This window comes from Lithobates pipiens, unplaced genomic scaffold (genome assembly GCF_037356315.1).
Source record: "Lithobates pipiens isolate NorthernLeopardFrog02 unplaced genomic scaffold, aLitPip1_a1.2 Scaffold_19, whole genome shotgun sequence".
Taxonomy (NCBI): Eukaryota; Metazoa; Chordata; class Amphibia; order Anura; family Ranidae; genus Lithobates; species Lithobates pipiens.
Genome location: NW_027507764.1, coordinates 464,897,748 through 464,924,093, shown reverse-complemented (window position 1 = coordinate 464,924,093; position 26,346 = coordinate 464,897,748). Strand labels below are relative to the sequence as shown.

The 26,346-nt window shown below is 44.8% G+C and overlaps 1 protein-coding gene across 2 annotated transcripts in view; it reads left to right on the top strand.

Moving 5' to 3' along the window:
* ARFGEF1 (ARF guanine nucleotide exchange factor 1) overlaps nucleotides 1-26,346 on the top strand; it is a 273,924-nt gene that overhangs the window by 228,820 nt on the left and 18,758 nt on the right. Inside the window, exons 30-34 of one of the 2 annotated variants that reach the window (XM_077492840.1) lie at nucleotides 2,281-2,410; nucleotides 11,456-11,591; nucleotides 13,446-13,584; nucleotides 14,074-14,137; nucleotides 26,008-26,137. In XM_077492840.1, coding sequence (XP_077348966.1) covers nucleotides 2,281-2,410; nucleotides 11,456-11,591; nucleotides 13,446-13,584; nucleotides 14,074-14,137; nucleotides 26,008-26,137 — 599 coding nt within the window. Of the gene's footprint in view, nucleotides 1-2,280; nucleotides 2,411-11,455; nucleotides 11,592-13,445; nucleotides 13,585-14,073; nucleotides 14,138-26,007; nucleotides 26,138-26,346 lie in introns of those variants that run through there. The other variant, XR_013277668.1, reaches the window with a different exon arrangement.

The window sequence follows — 26,346 nt, the reverse complement described above, 5'->3', positions numbered from 1 at the left end:
CCACTGGATGACATCATCCAGAGGCCCGCCCCCTATGACGTCACCGTCCATCATGCCCCCGGGGCTTCCCCTTAAAATCCATACCAGACCTAAAAGCCTGGTATGCTCTTGGAGGGGGAACCCCATGCCGTTGTGTTTTTTTTTTTTTTTTTTTTTTTATTGGATTGGAGTTCCTCTTCAAGATATTCAGAGCACAAGTCGCATGCCAAAGTCGGATCAGTTAAGACGATGATCCGACTTTGATCCGACTTCAGTGATATTCAATGGGCTGAAGGATCAAAGTCGGACCAGTGTGAACCCGGCCTTATTGTCAAAGCTCAATTGAACTAGCATCATTGGCTATCATGCACAGCTGCACCAGATTCTGAGTGCTTCAGTGCCCCCCACCAGAACACGCTGATCAGCCAGTTGCTCTGATCAGATGCTGGTTTTGCAGCATGCTTGTTGTCTGGCGAGGAGCTGTACACACCTTCCGAACCGACGATTTTCAATAGATTTTTTTGATGTACCCAGCTTAAAGGGTAAGATCACTTTTAAAAAAAATAAAAATAAATGCACATTTATTGCAGGTAGAAAAAAAATGTGCATTTTACTATTTTTTATTTTTAAGGTGCCTGGAAAGCTTCGCATTAGCAGTCAGCAGATTGCTGGTGCCATGCAGGTCTCATGCAGATCTTTCTGTGTATCTTTGTTCTCTGCCCAGCAAATATAGCTAAAAGACTGTTAATGCCCTATTACCAGGATATATTTTCACCAATACCATTTTTTGTGCAATGTTGCTGATAGTTTTCAAAGGTTGCCTGTAGTTGGTAGTGCTTTCTGTTCATACACAAAGTGTTATTTCCCACCCTCTGTGATCCCTTTCTTCTTTTCTAAAATGTCAGAGACAATTGATTTTGACTTCCACTTGCTGTTCGCGGTGCTAAGAGTATGAGCTGTTGTTCCACCCAATACTTTCAGTGTTTATTGAACCCTTTGAGAAGTATTCCTAGGGTGTACACTTTATACTCACCTTGCCATGTGCAATGGAATGGATCATCGCATGCTGTTCAACTGCTTTCCCTATTACTTGCTGAAATAGCCAAGTGCGTTCCCCAGGATTGACGCTCAAAGAGCTAAATCAGCAAGCAGCTAGGACTGCTCCATCTTACATTCATACACACCTGTATTTACCATATTGTCACTTGTTGGCTCATGCCTAGGCCTAAAGAGTCTGTCCCCAGAGCTTACAAACGTTTTTCCTTTATTGTTTTCCTTTTTTGACCACCTCTGAACATTTGTGGCCAAATTAAGCAAGAGAACTGTAGTGAAAAGGAGGTGCAAAAGGATGTTTGAAGAACTATTATTCAGGAAACATTAGATCATATCTCGTTTTAACCTGTGTTGATGGGTTTTTGAAGGCTTTTGGCAGGTTTTACATTCACATATATGTCTATGGAAATGCAAAACCCATTTTATTATGTGAAATGCAGGTTATAAGAATGCTAACCCAGCTCAAGTGTACCTGTCAGCAAATTCTGAATGATCTCAAACTGGTGCCATAAACCTTGCTTTTAGAGTAACACAGTTCTCTGACAGACCTTAAAATTATAGTAAAGTACATTTTATTTAAATTAAAATAATGAACATGTCATACTAAATAGCATTGCACAGAGCAGCCCCAATTCTCTTCTTCTTGGGTCTCCTGCTTGAGCTTCGGGCTCCTTCTTTTGAATGAGTGCCCACCATAGACAGCCGCTTTCTGTGGGGGGGGGGGGGGGGCGCGCACTTGTGCAAGCTCGCTCCCAAGCCACCTTGTCTGCATCTATAGAGACAGGCAGCATGTCTTGGCCCCTCCCCTCACTCATCACAGGATTTGATTGACAGCAACAGAAGCTAATGGCTCCCACTGCCATCGTTTTCCCAGTGAGGAAGTAGAGAGCCAGGAGAGCAGCTGCTCTTGTGCACAACGCTGGGTCGAGATAAGGCTCAGGTAAGTATAAGGGGGGCTGAGGGGATCCTCTGGCCTAGAAGGTTGTTTTTTTTTTTTTTTTTTTTTTTTTTTTTTTTTTTACTATAATAGCAATGCATTAAGGTAGAAAATATTAAGGCTTTAGAACCACTTTAAACACTTCCAAAGTACACTAAAATTTTGCTGAATGGACCGAGAGCATCATCTAACTCTCTAAATGATGTGCTTGACTGATTTTCTACCAAATGACAGGTATCTTTTACGAGTCAATAAAATGTATTTGTGTATTCATGTTTTTGGAGATGGCAGTGTTCTCTTTTTACTTACAGGGGTCTGACCGTGATGTTTGAGGTGATGAAGACATACGGACATACATTTGAGAAGCATTGGTGGCAGGACTTGTTCCGAATCGTCTTCAGAATCTTTGATAACATGAAACTTCCGGAGCAGCAGACTGAGGTGAGACAAGCTGCCATGTCTATCTAATGAAACAGTGCCAGTTGCATCACTATCTACATTGTGTGTATAGTAAGGGCAGGGAGATTCTGTGACATCATAGTTCATAGTGAGATATGTGTTGCAAGTACCAGTACCCATCCTCTTGTATCCTGGTGGAAACTAGAAGCCAGTGGAGCTGTAAAGAAAAAGAACAGCAAGAACGGCTTATTGATAATGACTAATGAATTGTAAAATCATAATTTATTATAAACCTAGTATATGTGATAAATTTTGTGTTATACCCATCTATTGGGAAACTTTTTATACAACGTATCTAATAAATGATGATTTTATAATTCGTTAGCCATTATTGCTTGTCAATGAGCCATCTTAGACCACTTTTTTTTCTGTTCTTTGAGTTGATGATTCACGGGTAAAACACCTTTTCATCTTTATACTTGTAATAAACCAGATCATTCTAAAGCATCATTTATGCTGCTCCAGGTATGGTCTATTCTTTACTGTTGTACAGTCTTCAATTACTAATTAGCCTGTGTAATTCCAAAAAACACACACACAGTGCATTTTCTTCAAGCCTGTTGAACTTTTTTTGAATGAAGTGCAAATATTTTTACCATTCATCAAGTAAGCACTTTATGTGATAGCCACGGTCTTTCTGTAGAGGTATGTAATGCCTCCTGCTTAGTTGAAGCTAGAAGTCTATAATTTGCAAAACTCTCCTGATGGGAAATATGCAGCACCCAGGAAAAATAAAGCTGTTGGAAGTTTTTAATACTCCAGCCATAATTTAAATCTCATTTATGTAAATGTTTACAGCTATATATTGTTAGCGTGCCAGGTTCTCTGTTAAAGATATTTTAAATTTAGATTTTTTTTTTTTTTTCATTAAAACATGTCATACATACCTGCTCTGTGCAACTGTTTTGCACAGAAAAACCCCAATGTTTCTGTTCAGGCGTCCCCAGCCAGCTCTCCTGGCTACTGCTACTCTTTGCTATGTGCCCACCATACATCTCTATGGGCACACTCGTGGGCTCACTCCCGAGACAGGCACACTGTCTCAGCCCTGTCCCCTGCTTTCTTCTCTCAGAATTTGATTGACAGCAGTGGGAACCAATGGCGTCATTGCTATTAATCTGCCAAATGAAGAGGGAGAGAGCTACTGCTATCAATCACAGTGCTGGAAAGAAAATAGGCTCAGGTAAGTATAAGAGGTGGCTTTGGGGGGAGGGGAGGGTTGCTCTCTAGCACAGAATGTATTTTTGAAGTGGTTGTAAACCCCTTACATATACCCAGTGAAGTGACTGGCCTTCAAAAATACACAGAGGTGAAACAAATTTTCCTAAATAAGTTTCACCTATTTATCTATAGCTGTCTTCCCCCACAACCATTAAAAGTGCAAAGTTTACCCAGGATCTTTCAGCTCTGAAAAGAAGGGGGCAGAGAGCTAAAGTTACATCAGTGAGGAGAGCTCTGAGAGCTGATTGGAGGGCAGGGCCACACCCTCTTCACACAGAAAACAGGAACAGAGCTGAGGCTGTCCGTCTGCTGGAGCTCCCTCCCCTGTCACCATTTTACTCTTTTCACAAGAAAGAAAGCACCATTTTACTCTTGGTGTCAGTAAAATTCATCAGAAGAGACTCGTGCTGATAGCAGGGGAATGAGACAGTGGACAGAAATGATATCTGTTGCTCTGGATTGAGACAAGTACACGCTATAGGGAGATCTGCTTTGTTCATATTTCGTGTCTGAGGTTTACAACGATTTTAAATGCATAGAATGCATTAAGGTAAAAGGAAAAAAAACTTTAAGGCTTTTAAAATCACTTTAATATTTTATTAAGGCGTGTGTAAATGGCAGGAAACCTATCCGTCGAAATGCAGTATTCACCAGCAACTGTAATGGCGTAAATTTGTATTCCTGTATTGGCCATTCGATCTCAGTATATAATAGTGGGGCAGATCTAAACCAACGTAAAAAAATATCTTGTTGACTGTGTTCTATGGCCCCTTTCACACTGGGGCGGTGCGGGCGTCGGCGGTAAAGTGGCGCTTTACCGTCGTTTTAGCGGCGGTCTGTGGGCGCTAGCGGGGTGGTTTTAACCCCCCACTAGCGGTCGAAAAAGGGTTAAAGGGTTAAAGCTAGTCCATTAGCCTTATAGAGCCAGCTTGGTTAGTGCTGCGTCCAGTATGACCCCCAGAAGCACGTCCACCAGTTACCATTGGTCACAAATATCTGAATATTCTATATGGTGATGCTTGATTCCCAGCAGGGAGATTATCTTCTGAAGATTTTTTGACAAGATAGTGAGACCTGTTTCTTCCAACAACCCCTGAATGTGTCCTGATGAAGCAAAGCGCGTTGACGCACAGGGGCTCACTGTTTACACTGTGCATATATGTCTGCACCATGTATTTCTGCCCAATACATGTTTTTAACCTTTATATTTTTGCTCTATTTGCATAATTAATTGTTATCAATAAAATTTATTTTTATATCCATTTATAGTCCAATGTGCCTTTAAAGTCCGACCCTGGGCTGTTTTTTGTCCTTTTTTTTTTTTTTCTAGTTCTAATTCTCCAATATGGATGTGGCCATAGGATTGCTCTCTTTTCCATATCCTTCTTGAACTCATAGAAGACCATGAGATATTGGATATTAAACATTGGAATATGCACACAGTATTTGAGTATATCCAAACTAACTGGTCAATTCAGATTTAAAATGTGAATAATGTCTCTGACTGGGTAGATGTCCATCTCTCTAAAGATCAGTTTCAAAGCTGGCCATACATTGATCTTTTTCATTCAGCCTGAATGAAACAAATCTAACAGGTTCCTCAATCCACTTTATAGTGTGGATTAATAAATCCTGTAGTGACGGCTATTGTATTCCAACAGCCAGCAATGGCGACTGTTTGAATACCTGAACATTGGTTGCATTTGGATGCAGCCGATAATTTTCCAACTTGTTCCTTCAATGTTTCCATTAAAGATGTGGGGGTTGGAGGATGTCAGTACGGCCACCAACTAAACAAATTGCGTCCAGTTTATCAGGAACTAGCCTTAGGCCACGTACACACGGGCAGACTGTTCGCCCAACTTTGTCCGCTGAACAGTGTTTCAGCGGACAGTCCGCTCGTGTGTGGGCTTCAGCGGACAGTCTGACGAACAAAGTTTTTCGGAATTTCCGTAAAACTGTCCGCTGAAACTTGGTTTGAGCGGACAGTCCGCTCGTGTGTAGGCTTGTTCGTCAACCTAATTTCCGCGCATACTCAGAAAGGATTTACACGCCGAAGGTTGCATTGCAGTGTATAGGACGTCGTTTTCTAGTCCCGTCGTACGTGCCGTTCACGTCATCGCGCACGGTTTCAGCGGACTGTTCGTTCATCGTGTGTGGTCAAGTCCGTTCATGCTAATTTTGAGCGGACTGTTTGTCAAACTGTTTGACGAACAAGGTTGGGCGAACAGTCCGCGCGTGTGTACGCGGCCTTAGTGTTACTAAACCCACAACGGTAAAATCGGTCTGTATATGCAATAAAGCATGCTTGTTATACTCACTGTGGAACCTAAGGGGTTAATGCTTTTCATTGTGTAAAAAGACTGTGTGATCCTGTCTTCTCTGATCCTTCCCTTCTTCTGTCCCCAATCCATCTCCTGATCCAACAGAGCTTTGGGGGCACTCTGCACATTCTCATTTTGGTGTGTATTGCTAGAGAGATACCAGTCACAAGACTGCTATGTACTGTTGATGAGAAAAGGTATTTAGCAGTTTATATTTCCTAAAATAATTGCAGTTCCATGTACTGTGGGATACCATATATAGTGACTGCAGGGTTTGGGGTTTAGTGACACTTTAATTTGCTCAATGTATGGTCAGCTTTCCGTGTAATGATCTCACACACATGTATTGCCTATGTAGGACAAATGAGGGCACTGCGAGTGTATTTCTGGGATCACTTATATTCATGACAGCTTTTGCTGATTGATCAGATGCAGTTACAAAAATGAAGCATTCTTTAGGCTTGCCATAGACTGTTCAAATTTCGGCTCAGCAGGTTCAGCAGAAACCTGTCAAGATTCAAACCATGTTACATAGTTGGTCAGGTTGAAAAAAGACACAAGTCCATCCAGTTCAACCACAAAAATAAAAATAAAAAAAATCATGCAATCCCATATACCCAATTCTATACCCAAAGTTGATCCAGAGGAAGACAAACTCCAGCAGAGCATGATCCAATTTGCTAAAGCAGGGGAAAAAATTCCTTCCTGATCCCCCGAGAGGCAATCGGATTTTCCCCGGATCAACGTTGCCTATAAATGTTAGTACCCAGTTATATTATGTCTGCCCATGTGTGGGCAGGCTAAATGCACCAAGTTAATCAACTTGGATACAACCAGCCTTCTGGATTTATTTGCAACTATTGCTAGCAGCTGCTAGACAGAAGGAAAAAAATGAAGCATCATATAGGCCGGCTAGCAATAATCTCTGTCTTCTCCCAGTGGGGACTGCTTTCCCCACCACCTTTCTGGGAGAATACAATGTCTAAGCAGGAGGGATTTCCCTGTCAGCACTGTCTGTGACAACTTTCCTTCTCCAGTTGTATATAAAGTAGATTTTGTGTGTGTGAGTAGCATCCTTGCTGAAGAACTGCTTAAAGCAGAGATGTCCTGTCTTAGGAAATTGCATTGGTTGTTTCATCCGCTTTTCACAAAGTGACAGATGTGAACATAAAGACTCAGTGATTTAACATTTATGTTTGAAAAACTTTACCAAAATTGTAGATTCCTTTTTAAGATTTCTTTGTTTTTCATTTTTTTTCTTTTCTTTTTTTTCTTTTTCTTTAGCCAAACTGAAATCCCCTCCATAGATGACAAAAGCTTGTCAAATTCAGATAATCCAATAATCTTGCTGTCAAACCCAGCTCAGAATTGATACTGTGCTGCTTGCATTAATGTTGTGCTAAGTCTGGATTTATTTTCCTTTGGGATTTCACCATTCTGTAGACTGGAACGAAATCCAAAGAATAATAAACTTTTTTTATTTATTTTTTAACTATAATTTGTTTAAATATGGGCACATTTCTAATGCTGATGTTATCCTGTCAGGTAGATTATTAGTTATCAGCAATTGCCTGACTTTGATGGTCTTTTTTTTTTTTTTTTCATTTGTATGTCAAGTGGTATTTTTACCATAACCTAATGATATTTTGATAATGTGTATTGGATTCACATAGTTGTGCACTGTGGAGCTTCTCTATTTTCTTCCTTCTATTCTTCTAATGGATTATTGGGTGAGTAGTGTGGTCTTTAGACTTTGCCAGTAAGATGTGTGAAACACTGGGGTTGATTTCCTAAAGCTGGAGAGTGCAAAATCCAGTGCAGCTCTGCATAGGAACCAATCAACTTCCGGGTTTTATTGCAAACACTTAAACAAGCTGTGGTTAGAAGCTGATTGGCTACCATACACAGTTGCACCGGATTTTTCACTCTCCAGCTTTAGTAAATCAACCCCACTGTGCTGGAGAAAGACCTCTTTCTTGTAGCCCTTTCCCCGTGACCCAACTGTTTATCCTGGCTTGTTATGCTCCAAACCCGAATTTGTAGAAGCCATGGCTTCCATACCTTGCCCTAATGGTTTATAACAAGCCTCAAACAGCTGAAAGCAAAAAGGAATTCAATCAATTAACTGGAAATCTTTATACATATTGAGCCCAGGTAGCTATGGATTCACCATGGAAAATTATGATTTGCTCTCTGTTTCTTGACCATAAATTAGAAATAAACCTTTTCTTTTTTTTGGACACCTGATGGTAGTGATGGCAAATACCTTAGTTTTTCAAAGTCGTGGTATATCATCATACTCTTTGATGGGACACCTGTACCTTTTACTAAACCTTAAGCTCCGTACACACAATGAGAACATCGGACTAATTATCGTCCGTTTTTTTTTTTTTTTTTTTTTTTTTTTTTTTTTAGCATGCTAGTCTCCATATCGAAAATGGACAGGTTACCCAATTTACAAAAATTCTCATACGACTGAATATAACTTCAGAAGTATTGTATTGTATTTTTGGACAAACTGTACTGATTAACCACTTGCAGACCGGACCATTTTGATGGTCAAAGACCAGACCACTTTTTGCGATTCGGCACTGCGTCGCTTTAACTGACAATTGCGCGGTCGTGCGACGTGGCTCCCAAACAAAATTGACGTCCTTTTTTTCCCACAAATAGAGCTTTCTTTTGGTGGTATTTGATCACCCCTGCGGTTTTTATTTTTTGCGCTATAAACAAAAAATAGAGCGACAATTTTGAAAACAACGCATTATTTTTTACTTTTTGTTATAATAAATATCCCCCAAAAATATATTAAAAAAAATGTTTTCCCTCAGTTTAGGCCGATACGTATTCTTCTACATATTTTGGTAAAAAAAATCGCAATAAGCGATTATTGATTGGTTTGCGCAAAAGTTATAGCGTTTACAAGATAGGGATAGTTTTATAGCATTTTTATTAATAATTTTTTATTTATTTTTTTACTAGTAATGGCGGCGATCAGCGATTTTTATTGTGACTGCGACATTGTGGGGGACCTATCGGACATTTTTGACACATTTTTGGGACCATCACCATACTGCTATATAAATGCAGTGATTCCTGTGTAAATGACACTGGCAGTGAAAGGGTTAACCAGTGGGTGGCAGTGTAGGGGTTAAGTGTTCCTAGGGGTGTGTAACTAACTGTGGGGGGGTTGGGCTTTCATTTAGTGAACACTGATCTCTGCTCCAATCGCATGGAGCAGAGATCAGCGTCACTAGTTGCTAGGCAGAATGGAGAAATGTTGTTTACACAGCATTTCCTCCATTCGGCCGCTCCGTGAGACAATCGCGGGGAAGCCCGCGGCGATCGAGTCCGCGGGTCCCGCGACCGGACTCACGGGGCTCCCGACCAGCGCGGGAGCATGCCTCCGGCGGCGCTCTCCCGATGGCAGGGCGGCATTGAATATTGGACGTACCTGTACGCCAATATGCCTGCCCGTGCCATTCTGTCGACGTACATTGTCGTGCGCTGGTCAGGAAGTGGTTAAGCAAAAATTGTTGTACGATTTGGTATTGTACATGTAATTTTGTGTTTATCCCTTCTGAAAATTTTGGATGAACTGTCCTCTTAAAAGCTGTGTACAAATGATCAGATTACCGTATGATCACTTCAAAAGAAATATTTTGTCCGATTTTCTGATTGTGTGTACTATGCTATAGATGAAACGCCTTCCGCTGCATACTTAAAGCTGCAGCCCACTCTTCTGTTTTCATTATTGGTAGTCATTTTCTGCAACCCTCTCCATGCCTGTGCACTGAGTCTTCATTGGCTTTAGTGGAATCATATACAGCAACCAGAGATGTAAAGATAGAAATGAGCCATGTCTCTGGAGCTATGGTAAACCAGTTGAGTGGGGGAGTTGATGAAGTCTGGGGGGGGGGTTACTAAAAGGTACACCTGTCCTTTTAAGACTGATGAGAAGACGTGAGGTATGCTGGTGTTATTCAATAATTTGGAGAGGGTAATGGTATGTGAGTGTTCCACAAATACAAAAAGATTTATTTTTGGCATCCCTCCTCAGCCATGTTGCTCGCATGGATATATCTAAGCCCCTGTACACACGGTCGGAGATTTCCACAACCAAATCCGTCGGATTTTTCCCGTTGGATCTTGTCCGAAACTGTTGCATACACACGGTCGGACAAAGTTGGCGAAAAATCTGATCTTTCAGAACATGATGACGTAATTTCGTTACGATGGGACTACATTCAGGCTAGTAGCCAATAGCTTTGATGTAGGAATTTGATCTGAGCATGCGTGGCACTTGGTCCGATCAATATTCTCTACACATGATCGGAGTATGTCCGATCGGCCCAGTTGGTCGGGAAATATTTCCAACATGTTGGAAAATTGGGTCCGACGGAATCAGTCCGATGCATACCACACACAGTCGGATTATCCGACGACACGGTCCGATAGGACACATTCCGACAGATTCTCCGACCGTGTGTACAAGGGCTAAGGCAGTATAACGAATGTGACCTAATTTAGCATTGGATTAAAAGGACCCCATGTCTGGAGTCTGATGTTCCAGCATCTTTAAAATCTGATAACAGGCGCCTGTGGCTACCGACATCCTGAAGCTGGGGGATATGGAGTGGGTGTAATTTATTTCTCATAGTTATATTGCACCAATTAATATTGTCAGGCAGTGATAGGTTGTTAATTTGGGTCACAGCTAAGATGCTGGCAGATCCATTTTAAAGTGATTGTAAAAGCTTACATTTTTGTTTGCTAAAATAACAAACGTGTTATACTTACATGCTCTGCGTAATGGTATTGCATAGAGCAGCCAAGATCCTTCTCTTCTGGAGTCCCCCGCTGGCGCTTCTGGCTCCTACTCTTCTCTCTGCACCATGATAGGAATCTGCTTTCTATAAGGGTACACATGTGGGCATAAGACATACACAGCGCGGGTCAGCCCTGCCGCCCCCCCCCCCTTTCACATGCGCTCTGTTTCATAGAGTTTGACAGCAGTAGGTGACATTGATTCCCGCTGCTGCCTTCTTGAGCAAACAGAGCGAAGGAAGCTGCTGCAAACGGTCACCGCACTGGATCAATATAGGACTCGGGTAACTATTTAGGGAGGTGAGGGGGTGATAAAAATACTAGGACATGTTTTACCTTAATACAGGGACTGCACTAAGTTAAAAAAAAAAGTTTTAGCCTTTAGAACCGCTTTAAGGTAACTTCTAATTAGAAATTATTGAAAGTTCCTAAATGTCATTAATAGGCAGAATTATATTTCATCTCAGAAAATGGCTGTTTTGCAGTCATGGGTCCATGTTAAACGGTACAGTGTATGATTTTTTACAATGTAATCCTGCATTTGGAGAACAGTGTTAGTGTGATCCAGTCCATTGTACAAGTATATAAACCTATTGCTAATAATTGTGAATGAAGAATCTGCACATACTTATTGTTTTTCCTTGTGTCATTGTAGAAAGCAGAGTGGATGACAACTACATGCAACCACGCACTCTATGCAATATGTGATGTCTTCACACAGTACTTTGAGGTCCTCAGTGATGTCCTACTTGATGATATTTTTTCTCAGCTATACTGGTGTGTGCAGCAAGGTGAGATCTGCTGGTTTCCACTACAGACTGTAAATCCGTGTTCCATACCAAGTGATGGTGCATTACTCACTAATTCTACTGCTATAGTATTAATGTGTGCTGTGAATAATGCTCATTGAGAGAGATACAATGGTGCAATCTTTGTCTTGTGAGTAACCAAAGTCCCTCGGTGGTTCCTGAACTCTCCTGTGGGATGCGTTTTGAGAGCCCCATAAGTGATCAGGCAAATCTGGAGCCACCTGGATCACCTTCACCAAAAAGCCTTTTGCTGGCTGTTAAACTGGATACCTAATTCACAGTAGAAGCCGCAAACCATGAGCTTGATTTAACTACTTGTCTGCTATGCTGTTTGTAAACTTATCTTGGTAGACAAGAGGTTAATTATAGAAATTGTTAGTTGAGAATGAACATTCTTTGGCAGGTAAAACTGCTCCCATATATGTATTTCTGGCCATCCAGTCCTAAGATTTACACAGCTCTTCCACGCTGCACAGTCCTGTCCTGTCCGGCAGGCAAAGCTACAGTGATGGTGGAGCTCCAGCCCCCCAAAAAAATTAAGTGTCAGCAGCTACAAATACTGAAATACTGTAGCTGACTTTTAATATTGGGACACTTACATGTTCAGGGATACCGCTGTGTCGGCACCCCAGACGATTTTTCAATCGGCTCTCAAGTGCTGCCGCTGGCATTTTTTGTATAGGAAACTGGCAGTGAAGCCTAGCCGGTTCGCTACTGCGCTGCGCTTTGTGAATGGCCCAGCGGAGGGCGGAGGAGGAGGGGGCCGAACTTCCGAGTGATCTTGCAGCAAAAGTCACCTGGAAGTGGGAGCGGGTATCTGTCAAAAACAGGTACCCGCCCCAGGAAAGGTGTCAAATGTGGCAGTGAGGTGGGGGGGTGGAAGCAAACAAGCAGCACTTCCCCTTTTGGGTGGAGCTCCGCTTTAAGCGTTTTCCTTCTATCAGCATGATTCTTAGCATATGATCACTGCAGCATAATTCCTGATGTTATTTCTGCTAGTCTGAGCTCTGCTGTACAGTCCACTGGAAGAGGCTGAAGTCATATTCAGGTACTTATTCTAATATAGTAAAAACTAATAAAATGTAATGATGTATTGATTGATTTAACTTTTACATGTTTCTGAAGTTTAGATTTACATACAATAAATCCAAGGCACGCTGCTTATTACTTATCTTACCTTTTCTCCCCTCCTGCTGCATTTGTTTACTGGGACAGAAAAAAAAAACAATCACAATTTAGAGCAGGGTTCCATGGAACCCTAGGGTTCCTCCAGAGGTTGCTAGGAGTTCCTTGAGCAATAAACAAGATAAGTTCCAATTGACACTATTCTTTTTTTTTTTTTTTTTTTTTTTTTTTTTATCGCTATCTGCAAGGGGGTAATTATTCTCAATGATCACAATGTAGGGAGCATTCTTCCCACTGACCATTACATGAGTTGTAGTCATAGTCCTTTTTATCATTGGTTCCCTCAGACAGAAAGTTATATGAAAGGTTCCTCTGAGTTGAAAAGGTTGAGAAAGGCTGGTTTAGACCCTATACAGGATGAAGTACTCTTCCCCACCCCCTTGTGACAGTGCTGACCAGCCATTCAACCAGGACCAGTGGTGTCATGTAGGAGGAATGGAAGGTATATGCATGGTAATTCTCTTTTTTTTCCTGGTCGCAATCAGTTGTTGAATAATAAGCTACTGCAGGCATCCCTATTTTAGATAACTTGCATGGGCAAAGCTCAGGTTCAGTTTGCGAGCTCGCCTACTTCTTCATAACTTGCTCCTCCACATTTCTTATGTTTCCAATTTACTGATAAATAATGCAGAAATGTCTTCTATTTTACAGACAATGAACAGCTGGCTAGATCTGGAACAAATTGCCTAGAAAATGTTGTTATTCTAAATGGAGAAAAATTTACTCTTGAAATCTGGGATAAAACCGGCAACTGTATGCTAGATATCTTCAAGACCACCATCCCACATGCGTGAGTGTTCAGTCTCTGGTTCCTTGTTCAGATTAACAAAATTGCATATACACATAAAGCAGGTCGTCTGTACAAGTATGGGAGTAGAATATAGCAGATGGCTTCAGGGCTTCTGTTGCATTCAATAGGAAGTCGCCATATAAATGGTTTATTGGTGGATCACATAGGTCATATCCTGAAATAGAAATGTAATGTTTACAAACCTTTTATTAAAGATAGGGGTTTCAGCATTCATCTGTAATGGCTTACATTTATGAATTTGGTCATGTAAACATTTATGAAAAATGTTCCAGAAGTAATTTATAGAGAAATTCTAGCTTCCATTCACTTTCCTGGTATGGTTTAGTCTACTATTGAAAGCATGTGTGATTGATTGGTTTTGAAGTTTCATCATTTCTGCTGCTTCTGAAAAACTGTAGAATAGATCTGTCATGATTTGTCTGGGCTTCAATGGGCTTCTCATCCCTTGTTCTGTGTCTCTCTGCTTAGGTTATTGACATGGAAACCTGCTGCTGGAGATGCAGATATAAGTGCCCAATCTGACAAGCAGTTGGTAAGTGTTTCCCAGAATAATAGTAATTCATCTGAAGTGTGTGAGTGTTTAAAGAGGACACATGATTAAATCTGAAACATTTTCTGTAATGTTATCTAATACAGTGTAATATACACTCAGAGTACAGGCAGTGAGGCATGAGTTCTGTTCAGGGAGCTCATTCGTAAGTCCTGTGATGGAACTGTCCCACACTCCGCTTGAGTTCTTTCGTCAGTATACCACTTCTTCCAGTCTGAACATCGATAATCAGATATTATAGCCTCCTATTGCTCTTGCTTTACAGAAATGGTTCGCTTTGCTTTCATGCTACCCCTGACAGATTTAGCTGAAAGTCTGGTTTCTTCCTTGGGGTCTTTAAAATCTTTACAGCCGGGCGTGGCCAAGATGTCGGCGTGAGCAGACGTGCTTCCCTGAGCTCTGCTAGAGACTGATCCTTCTGCATCCTTTTACCCGTGCTATTGCCTGTTGGCAGGTTGTCTGGCTCACCCTATGCCGTCCCGTTCATCTGCGGGACACAAGGGCGGTAGGAGGAATCGGTTTCCCCCAGGGGCTTTGCCGTTAGACGCTCCGGACTCCAGTGGAGCGGGAGGACCACGTGCCCATTCCAACATGGCGACGCAGACCGCGCCGGCGGAGGCTGATGCTTCTTCCCTCCCGGGCATACCTGAAGTGATGGCCGCCATAGCGGCCTGCCAGACGGCGCTGACGGGGAAGATTGAGGTGGTCCAGACGGAAGTCGGCCTGATCAGGCAGGACCTAGATAAGATCCGCTCGAGGCTGGGAGTGGCGGAGCAACGAGTGGGTCAGGCGGAGGATGTGCTGGCGGAACACTCGGTGGCGCTCCGGACCTTGCAGGCTAAGGTGAGGACCCTGGAATTTCGTGCAGAGGACGCCGAGAACCGCAGTAGGCGGAATAATTTGCGAATCGTCGGCCTGGCGGAGGGGGTGGAGGGACAGAACCCTACAGTGTTTGTGGAAGAACTTATCCGATCCCTGTTCCCGGAGGCGCAGTTGTCCCCCTACTTCACGGTGGAAAGAGCTCACCGGGTCCCTCCGCAGAGGGGACCGGCGGGGAGCCCCCCGCGCACCCTGATTCTGCGCTTGTTGAACTTCAGGGACCGGGATGAGGTGCTTAGAGCGGCGAGGCTGCTGAAGGAGGTCAAGTACCAGAATTCTAAGCTACTGTTTTTTCCCGATTACACCATGGAGACTCAGAAGCAGCGTAGATCCTTCGATGCGGTCAAGGCTTCCATGAGGGCTAAAGGGATCAAGTATAGCATCCTCTTCCCGGCGAAACTGCGGGTGGTAGATGGTGAGACTGTCCGATTCTTCACTAATCCCAGGGATGCTGCATCTTGGCTGGAGACACTACCTGGCTGACTATCCTGAAGATTTACTCCTGGCTGATGTGCCTGCTGCGGTGGCTTTGTACTCTGAACTTTCTTCCTCCTTTGTGGTTTCCCACTTTTTTCGTTTTATGTTTTTTTACTTTTTTCTCCATGCTCCCTGAATTGAGGGGGGGGTACGGTTGTGGTGTCCCCCGCCCTCGCCTCAGTCCGGCTGGGATCCGATGGACTGTTGGAGTGTGCCTGTCATGCTTGGTCCATCCTACAGGACTGTGGGACTCCTCTGCTCAGGACTATGCTGTGGGAAATGGCTGGGTGAACTTTTTGATATATGTTTTTTGTGCTCTAGCAACTCTTACGGGGAGGTTATAGCGCTGGTGACAGGTAGGACTAGTGGTCTCCCCCTCTGTGTGTATCAGGTGAGGGGGGGCTGCGTCCTCCTGGCGGTCTGGTGCACGCCTACCTGAGTAAGTTGCTCACGAAGCCCTAAGGGTCTTTTGCAGTTAAGTTTGGGGATCTATGCGGGACTCCACTGTTGGGGTTTTGCGGGGTGGGGGGCGGGGGCGATCGGCCGTTGCTGATCAGTTTTTGTTTAGTTTAAGTTTGGGTGTTGTGTTTGTTGTTTTTTTTCACGGTATGTTGACACATGTACAATTCTACTATGAGGGGTGGCTTATGGTCTCAGGGTTCACCGTTCTTGTTCAGGAGGGCTTAGCCGCCTACATGTACTCCGGTACTGGGGCACCCTCGGGGGCGGGATGGTTTTTTCCTTGGGGTGGGGGCCATGTGACTAAATCCGGGCATTTATTTACTATGGTTTTCAGTTATGGCTGAGTTCTCGGTTCTGTCCTGGAACGTGAGGGGTCTGAACTCCGCGGTCAAGCGCTCGTTGGTGTTTACCTTTTTACAAAGATACTCACCACATGTTTGTATCCTTCAGGAGACGCATTTGATGGGCTCCCGAGTGCTTGGTCTCAGGAGAGCGTGGGTTGGCCAACATTACCATGCCACCTACTCGAGTTACTCCAGGGGGGTGAGTGTGCTTGTTCACAGATCCCTTGCGTTCCAGCTCCATGAATTGAAAACGGATCCGGGGGGCAGGTTTCTAGTTATGCATGTTACTATTGCGAATGTGGAGTATGTTCTGGTGGGTATTTATCTGCCTCCCCCCGCAGATACTGACCTTCTGTTTGCCATTATGAACATGGTTATAAAGTATGGAGTGGAAAACGTCCTGTTGGTAGGAGATTATAATATGGCCCCGTCCCCGGAGCTGGACAGACTCCAGCGGCCCTCTCGTGAGACTCCGGGTTTGACGAGATGGGCTGACACTTTTGGGCTGGTGGATGTCTGGCGCCATTTTCACCCTTCGGACAGGGAGTATACTTGTCATTCTGCCACGTTTCGTACCTTCTCTCGCATAGATCTGGGGTATGTTTCGCATGCTATGTTGAGTCGGGTGGTGAGTGCGCGGATTCTGCCCAGGGGGGTGTCTGACCATGCTCCCCTCCTCCTTGGGGTCTCTCTTGGGCTCCCTCGGCGGAGGGGACTGTGGAGGCTGTCGGGGTATTGGATAGCGGATGTGGGGGTTCAGGAGGATATGCCAGAGGCCCTCTGTCATTACTGGTTGGAGAATGCGGACTCTACGGAGCCCCGGGTGGTCTGGGATGCGTTCAAGTGTTGGTTGAGGGGGGAATATGCCTCTAGAATTGTCAGGTGTCGCAAGCGGTCTGTGCAGCTGCTGGAGGAATTGGAGGGGGTGTTGAGGGAAAAGGAGAGTTCTCATGTGGCGGACCCTACCCCCATCAGGTATCGGGAATGGCAAATGGCACTTCGGGCGGTTGAGCTCCATAGGATAGAATTGACTAAGAAGTCTATGCTGGGCACTGCTCAAAGGATTTTTGAATATGGGGATAAAAATGGGAGGCTGCTCTCGTGGTTGGCTCGGGGACACTGTACTAGTGCGCATGTTGGTGGGGTCAGGGGTGAGGGTGGGACCCTCATCACGGACCCGGAGGGTATCCTGAACCGGTTTGTGCAATATTATAGTGCCCTGTACTCCACTAGGGTGGATTATGAGGACCCGGCTCTCCGGGCCTTTCTGGATGAGGTGGAACTCCCCACTTTGTCCCGTGAGGCGGTGGCCCATTTAGAAAAGACCATAACGCTAGAAGAGGTTCAGATGGCTATGGCTCAAATGCAGGTTGGGAAGTCCCCTGGGGCGGATGGTATCCCTGTTGAATTCTATGCTACTTACCAGGAGTTGGTGGCCCCTAAAATGGTTTCTTTATTCGCCCAGTCCCTGGAGAGGGGGTCGCTCCCCGAATCCATGTCAGAGGCGATCGTGGTGTTGGTGCCCAAGCCGGGTAAGGACCCCGAGGATTGTGCGTCTTACCGCCCGATCTCTTTGATAAATGTCGATGCCAAATTGTTGGCAAAGGTCCTGGCGAATCGGCTGGCACAGGTTCTGGAGAGCCTCGTTCATGAGGACCAGACGGGGTTTATGCCCGGTAAGGGTACTGACATCAATCTGAGACGCCTTTTCCTTAATCTAACTATCCCTCATGTCAACGCTGGGACCAGGGTTGTTGCCTCCCTGGATGCCGAAAAGGCATTTGACTCAGTGGAATGGGGATATTTGTGGGAGGTACTTCGTAGATATGGGTTTGGTCCCCATTTCCTGAGTTGGCTGCAGTTGCTCTATAACGGCCCGAGGGCGCGGTTGCGGGTTAATGGTAGGCTGTCGGAGGCGTTTCGGTTAGAGAGGGGCACCCGGCAGGGCTGTCCCCTCTCTCCGTCGCTATTTGCGCTGGCATTGGAACCTCTGGCGGTGGCCCTGAGGGCCTCCCCGGGGGTGGTAGGGCTTAAAATCGGCCCTCTTGAGGAGAAGGTGTCACTCTACGCCGATGATGCTCTCCTCTATTTGAGAGATGCGGACTCCTCCTTACGAGCGGCATTGGAAATTTTCAATGTCTTTGGACGTTTCTCTGGGGTCCGGATAAACTGGACCAAATCCGTCCTGTTTCCTTTGGACCCGGGGTCGAGGGCGGCGGCGGCGGACACTCCCCTCCAGTGGGTCACCGAATTCAAGTACCTAGGGATAGTGGTGGGTAGGGATCCGACACAGTATTTTGAACTGAATTTGAAACCGGCTCTCCTCCAGCTGAAGGCTAGATGTGCCTCCTGGGGGAAGCTTCCCCTGAATCTACTGGGTCGCATTAACCTGTTAAAGATGGTCTTCCTCCCTAGGTTCCTCTACTTTTTTAGGAACTCCCCTGTTTTGCTCCCGAGGGCCTTTTTTGCGGATCTAGATGGATGTGTGGGCTCCTTTATTTGGGGGGGATCTAACCCCAGGATCGCAAGGTCCACTTTGTGTCTACCTGTGCGGTGTGGGGGACTGGCCTTGCCCGACTTCAGGGTCTATTATTGGGCGGCGGTCCTTGTGTCGGTCCGTTGGTGGTTTGCCCGTTCTAGGACGAATGCTGCGAGCTGCGTTGAAGCGGCTGGGGTGGGTTCTTTGGAGGATCTGGCCGATTTAGTATACAAAGGTCCTGGGGCACGTCGGGGGCTTCCGCTCTCAACTAGAACGACGCTCAGGGTGTGGGGGTTGGCCAGGAAAAGGTTCATTAAGCCGGGAGTCTGGTCCCCCCGACAGCCAATATGGGAGAACCCTGTCCTCCCGCACTTTCGGACGGTCCCTGACCCGAGGGTATGGGTGAGACACGGTGTACGGACGCTGGGCGATATTATCACGGGGGGTACCCTGAAGACGTTTGGGGAACTTGCCACTAACTATGATTTGCCTGGGTGGATGTATTTCCGTTACCACCAACTGAGACATGCAGCTAGGGCGCAGCTGCCACCAGCTGCGACCCTTTCTATGGATCCTGTGGAGGAACTACTGTCTCTGGACCAGCTCTCCAAGCCTCTCTCGTCCCTGTACACCTTGCTCCTCAGTGTGGAATCTCCCAAGATGGAGAAATTGTGGAGGGCCTGGCGGAGAGACATTCCTTCCCTGGAGAGGGAGGATTGGGGTGACTGTTTCCAGGATAGTCTTGGCCTGGCGATTTCTTCTAGAGATAAGGTAATACAGACCAAGTTTTTACATAGGGTTTATTACACTCCACAGCGGTTGCACAGACTGTATCGACAGAGGGACCCGGCCTGTACCAGATGTGGAGCAGTAGAGGGAACGTTCTTCCACATGTTCTGGAGCTGCCCGGTGGTGGCCGCTTTTTGGACTGATGTGTTTGACACCATTGATGGCCGCTTGGGCTTCCCTCTGCCTCGATCTCCGGAGCTGGCTCTTCTTGGCATTCAGGACGATGATCAGAGGCCACGCTATTCCAAGCTCCTGATTGCCTTTCTGCTTTATTATGCCAAGAAGGCCATTCTCCTTCGCTGGACCTCCGCTTCCCCCCCCGCGCTGACCCTGTGGGAGGACATCATTAATAAAGCCCTCCCGTTGTACAAAATGACATATATTAGTAGAAAGTGCCCTAAGAAATTTGACGGCATATGGCTGCCCTGGACGGGTGGAGAAAGGGCGGAGATATAGATACGGGAACTCTCACTGATGGGTCTGTGGGTCGGGCCTTCTCTTCCCCCACTGCCCTCCCCCCCCCCTCTCCTCCTTTTCCCCCCTCTTTTTCCTTTCTTTTTCTTTTTCTTCCTTTTGTCCTCCCCCCCCCCCCGCGCTGCTGCTCCTTTCTCCTCCGCCCTTTTCTTTTTCCCTCGGTCTTCCCTATTTCTACATGCACCCCCCCCCCCCCTTCTGTGGGATTTGAGGCGGGAATGGTGGCTATCGTTCTGCATTATATCTTGTGAGATCTCTAGTTGGCCACTGCCCTCGCAGGGTCTGTTGGGGAAGGTTGTTGTGTAACATATATTGCATTCCATGTGGGTAGTACTGGATTCTAATTTCCTTTTTCTTTGGTATGTGTTTGTACACCAACTGTTTTAATTTGTTTTCCTTTTTTCTTTTTGCTGTTTTCTGAATTGTAACTTGTGTCTCTAATATTAATAAAACGAACTTTATTCACCGTGAAAATCTTTACAGCCTTTTCATGCGTTTTTTGTCCATGCATTACTGGAAAAGCTTATTTATGCTGAATGGGATCATCCGGTTAAGTATTTTCCCCCTCCAAAGAAATTTTCAGTTCTCTATCCCAAGGAAGAGAAATTCACAAAGAAATGGAAGGTTCCAGCAGTTGACGCTGCGATTTCCGGTGTTGATAAAAGTTTAACTTGTCCAGTAGACAATGCACAAATGCTTAAAGATACAACAAATAAAAAGTTGGAATTCCTGTTAAAATCCTTTTTCCTTGGCAGGGACCATTACTCAGCCTGCAGTCGCAGCAATAGGCATCTGTCAGTCCCTAAAGGAGCAGTTCACAGATGCTCTTAAAGAACTCCCTGCACAACAGGCCCGTGAGTTAGCTGAACTACCAAAGGCATTATGTTTTGCTATAGACACTATGAAGGACTCTGTTCACCAGGCGTCTCGCCTTGCGCTTGTGCTAGTACACATGCGTAGGACCCTTTGGTTAAAAAATTGGTCAGCCGAAGCTCCTTGCAAAAAGCTGCTGGTTAGTTTCCCCTTTCAGGGGGAGCGACTATTTTGCCACAATTTGGATAAATACTTCCAAGCGATTTCTAGTGGGAAGAAAGTATAAACGTCCTTCATTTTAAACTGACTTTTTCTCCTGCACCAGGGGCATCCACCTCTTGGCAGTGGCAATGGCCTTCACTGTCACTCTAGAGGAAAACCTCAGGGTCAGGCCCAGGCTCAAAGGAAGACCTGGGGCCGGAAATCTGCAAAACAGAATACTAAAGCCTCATCATGAAGAGGCGTCCCCCCCTCACCAGAGTGGGGGGAACACTTCTGCATTACTCAGAAGTCTGGCAAAGGGAAATTCAGGACAGATGGGTCATCTCCACGGTATCTCTAGGATACAAACTAGAATTTCAGGAGTTTCCACTGTCTCGTTTTCTGAGATCAAATGCTCCCAAAGATCCAGGGAAAAAGCAATCTTTGTTTCAAGAATTAGACCGATTATTGGCTCAGGGGGTAATCGTACAGATCCCCCACAGAAGAACAAGGTTTGGGGTTTTATTCAGACTTGTTTACGGTACCAAATCCAAATGGGGATGGCAGACCCATTCTAGAACTAAGGCATCTAAATCAGTTCCTGAAGATCCACTCCTTTTACATGGAGTCAATCAGGTCAGTAGTTTCCATCCTACAAGGAAGAGAACTTCTGGCGTCCATCGATATCAGGGATGCATATCTGCGTGTACCTATATTTCCCACTCGCCAAAGGTTTCTGTGATTCGAAGTAGAAAAGCAGCACTTTCAGTTTTGTAGCCTTGCCCTTCAGGCTAGCTACAGCACCCCGGGTGTTTACAAAAGTACTAGCCCCATCTCTAGCCAGGCTAAGGACACAGGGCATAACAGTCTTGGCGTACCTAGACAATCTATTGTTAATAGACCAGTCACTGGCTCGCTGGGAGCAAAGTGTACGCATTACAACCAGTTACCTGGAAAGTCTGGGTTGGATTCTCAAGTCTTCCTTAAAACTGCCAAGAAAGCTGAAGTATTTGGGCTTGATTATAGACACAGCCCAGAAATAGGTGTTCTTGCTTCTGGCAAAGATCAGCTCCATACGAGAGCATGGTGCGGGATGGTCAGGTCGAAAAGAAATCCCTCCAATTCGCCTTTGCTTGAGGTTAGGAAAGATGGTAGCTTTGTTCGAAGCAGTCCCCTGTGCCCAGTTCCATTCGAGACTGTTACAAAACCGTATCCTATTTGCTTGGAACAAAATGATCCAAGCTTTGGACTTGCTAATGCGGCTGTCCCCAATAGTGTCCCAAGGCCTCAGTTGGTGGTTACTAACCCAGAATCTGCTGAAGGGAATTATCTGGAAAGTAGTAACGAGTAGTCTCAAGCTGGGGAGCAGTACTAGAGAAAACGACTGTTCATGGACAGTGGTCAAAATATGAAAGATCCCTGCCCATCAACATCCTAGAGATTCGGGCAGTGTGTCTGGCTTTGAAAACCTGGACCTCCAAGTTTAAAGAATTGTCTTTTCAGGATCCAATCCGACAATGCCGCGGCTGTTGCCTATATCAGTCACCAAGGGGGCACCAAGAGTCTCTCAGCTCAGAAAGAGGTGAAACATATTATAAGAATGTCCCATGCCTATCTGCAGTTTTCATTCCAAGAGTAGAGAATTGGCAGACGGAATACTTAAGTTGCCAGCAATTATTCCTGGGGGAATGGTCTCTTCACCCCGACGTTTTTCGGGCTGTTTGCCAAAGATGGGGGATTCCGGATGTAGCTCTTCTAGCATCCAGATACAACATGAAGTTAGTCAACTTTGTGTCCAGGACAAAGGATCCACTCGCATGTGGAACAGATGTGTTGGTGACCCCGTGGGATCAGTTCTCACTGATCTATGCATTCCCCCCTATTCAGTTGCTGCCACCAGTTCTTTGCAGGATCAAGCTGGAAAGAAAGATAGTTATTCTGGTAGCACCAGCATGGCCCAGAAGGTCGTGGTATGCAGAAATTGTAAAGATGGCAGTGGAGGGTCCATGGCCCCTCCCACTAAGGCCAGACCTGCTCTCACAGGGGCTGATATTCCTTTCTACTTTACAAACGCTAAATTTAAGGGCCTGAAGAAAAGTGGGCTTTCCGGGTCAGTTATCTCTACTTTGATTAATGCAAGGAAACCAGCCTCCAGAATTCTATAGTTTGAAAGGCTTGTTTCCTGGTGTGGATCTAAGGGTTGGCACCCTCGGAGATATATCATAGGCAGAATTCTTGCCTTTCTACAATTAGGCGTAGATGAAGTTGGCCCTGATTCTATTAAGGGTCAAGTCAAAGACCGCTTGCTACACATTCCTTAGTCCCGGGGTTTTATGCAAGGGGTGATGCAGATTAATCTGCCAGTTTGTCAGTGTTACAAAAACAGCCATTTGAACTGATACAGCATATTTTTGGTTGCTATATCCTCAGCAAGGAGTGTTTCGGATTTGGCTGCTCTTTCTTGTAAAGAGCCATACTTAATTATTCATAAGGACATAGTGGTGTTACGCCCTCGTCCAGGCTTTTTGCCAAAAGTAGTTTCAGGTTTTCACCTGAACCAAGATATTGTCCTGCCGTTTTTTCCAAAACCATGCTCCAGGAAAGAAAAGTCACTACATTGTCTTGATGTGGTGAGAGTATTGAAAATCTATTGAAAGGCAACGGATCAGATTCGTAAGACTGATGTCTTATTTATTCTGCTAGTGGGTCCTAAGAAAGGATAGGCAGCATTGAAATCCACTGTTGCCAAGTGGATTCGACAAGTGATAATTCAAGCTTATGATTTAAAGGGTAAAATTCCCCCGTTAAGGCACACTCTACCAGGTCGGTTAGTGCTTCTTGGGCAGTGCATCACCAGGCCTCCATGACTCAGATCCGCAAGGCCACAACTTGGTCTTCAGTACATACATTCACAAAATTTTATCAGATGGATGTAAGGAGGTATGAGGATATCGCCTTCGGGCGCAGTGTGCTGCAGGCAGCAGTAAAAGTCCTCAGGTCTGGGGGTGCCCTACGGGTGGTTTCTCCCTCCCCTCAAGTAGCATTGCTATGGGACGTCCCATTGAGTAATTACTTAAGGCTCTGTGCCCCATGATGTATGGTAAAGAAAATAGAATTTTTATAACAGCTTACCTGTAAAATCCTTTTTCTTGGCGTACATCAGGAGACGCAGAAGTCCCGCCCCTCTTTTATGGGGTTTAGGTATATTGCTTGGCTACAAAAACTGAGTTAGTCCTGGAAGGAGGAGGGGTTATATAGGGAAGTGAACTAACTTTATTGGGTATACCAGTGTCAACCCCTGAAGGTGGGCCATAACCCATTAAGTAATTACTTAAAGGGGTTGCAAAGGTAAATATTTTTTCTCCTTAAAGAGGAAGTAAACCCTGATGGGTTTACCTCCTCTTTGTCTCCCTGCAAAGGTAAAGCATAATGGGCTACTATGCATCGCATAGTAGCCCATTAAGTGTCACTTACCTGACACAGGAGCCAGCGATGTCACCGCTGTCCCCTGTAGTCCGGAGCCATCTTCTTCCGGGTAATGCTGCTCCAGCCACTAACCGCGCCGGAGCAGCGATGACATCACTCTCGCGCATGCGCACGGGAGCCGCCACTAACGACATATCGCAGGCGATAGTGCGCCTGCGCTCCGCTGTCTACAGCTCATGCGCTGTATACAGCTGTGGCTGTCTTTTAGTAACTATCTCCTAAACCGTGTAGGTTTAGGAGATATTTTGATTTTGGTAAATTTAAAGTTGTACAAGAAAACTGTATAATGTATAGCCATGACAGCGGAAATCACATTGCTTTCATTGGTGCCCTGAAACTGCAACGCAACTGCGGGGAAGTTACTGGTGCTACTTTGATGCAGAGCAGCGTGATTTTGTGCCTCAAAGGCTTCAAAAACGCACTACAAAATTGAACTGAAAATTGGATCAAGTTGCAGCCGCACTAGTGCGAGCCCAGCCTTAGTGCTCAGTGGTGACCATTCTATTAGTGTATATGTGTGTGTGTGTATATGTATGTGTGTGTGTGTATGTATATATATATATATATATATATATATATATATATATATATATATATATATTATATTATAATATTTGCAGCGATACTAGTTTAGTACTGTGTGTGATACTTTATTTTAATTTGCACTACCAGTTAATTTTTCAGGACATGGTTTTAGAGGTCTAACCCGTTCTAGGTTCAAACAGTATTTTGTATCGGTACTGCTGGTTTCTAGTAGCAGGTAGACCTCCAAAAGCATGTCTTGAAATTGTAACAATTATTGCACCTAAAGTCTTGCTCACAGGACTCAACTAATTTGCAGTGTTAAAGCTGACCACCACCACCAAGCTTTATTCAAACAAACTATTACCTATACTAACACATGCAGAGGCTGGGTGTGCCACCTGGAACACAATTGAGCTATTTTCAACCATTCACAGAGAGCTTTGTATTTTCTGAATGAATACAAAGCTTCCTCTGATTGGCTGAGGTGAACATCCTGTCATCATCTGCCTGTATCTCTGCCTCAGCCTATCAGTGGAAGCCTTGTATTCATTCAGAAAGAAAGTTCCCTGTGAATGGCAGCGCTCAGCCCAACCTAAATTTGTTCCAGGTGTGATATTTGAAGTTTCCATCCCACTGCCAGAACGCAGCGCTGTATACTGTATGTATGTAGCTGAGTCCGCTGTATACTGTATGAGAGCTCACAGCTACTGCAAGTCACAGTGAAGATAAATTTCGGACCAGCTTAGTCCAAACAAACTATTTAAATTACATTAAATTAAATTTCATTACATTTCACTAAAAGCTGGAGTTCAGCTTTAAAGTCTTGCCGTTAAAAGAAAAGCTTTGATTTATTTACTTGAACCGAGTAAGTATTTTGTTCTTTATCACCCGTCATCTTAATAGTGTTCATGTGCCTGTTTCAGGATTCTGTATCTCAGAAATCAGTGGATATTCATGACTCTATCCAGCCTCGGACAGCAGACGGCAGGAGAATCACCCAGTCGGGAATGACATCCGTCACCCATGAGGAGTTCTACTCGAAGTCTGGAACAAGTGAGTATATTTTTAATTTACTGCCTTGTTGGATTGTGTCTGGATAATTTTACTAGTGTTGGTTTGCGTAGCTTAGCGTTTGTTTTTTAATCCGAGTTTTAACAACTAGATGACCAAAGGCTAAAACTGGCCATAGATGGAGCAATTTCTATCCTGGAAAAAAAATCACTCAATTCAAGCAATTTAGTTGTTCCTGCGTTGTCCTTTTA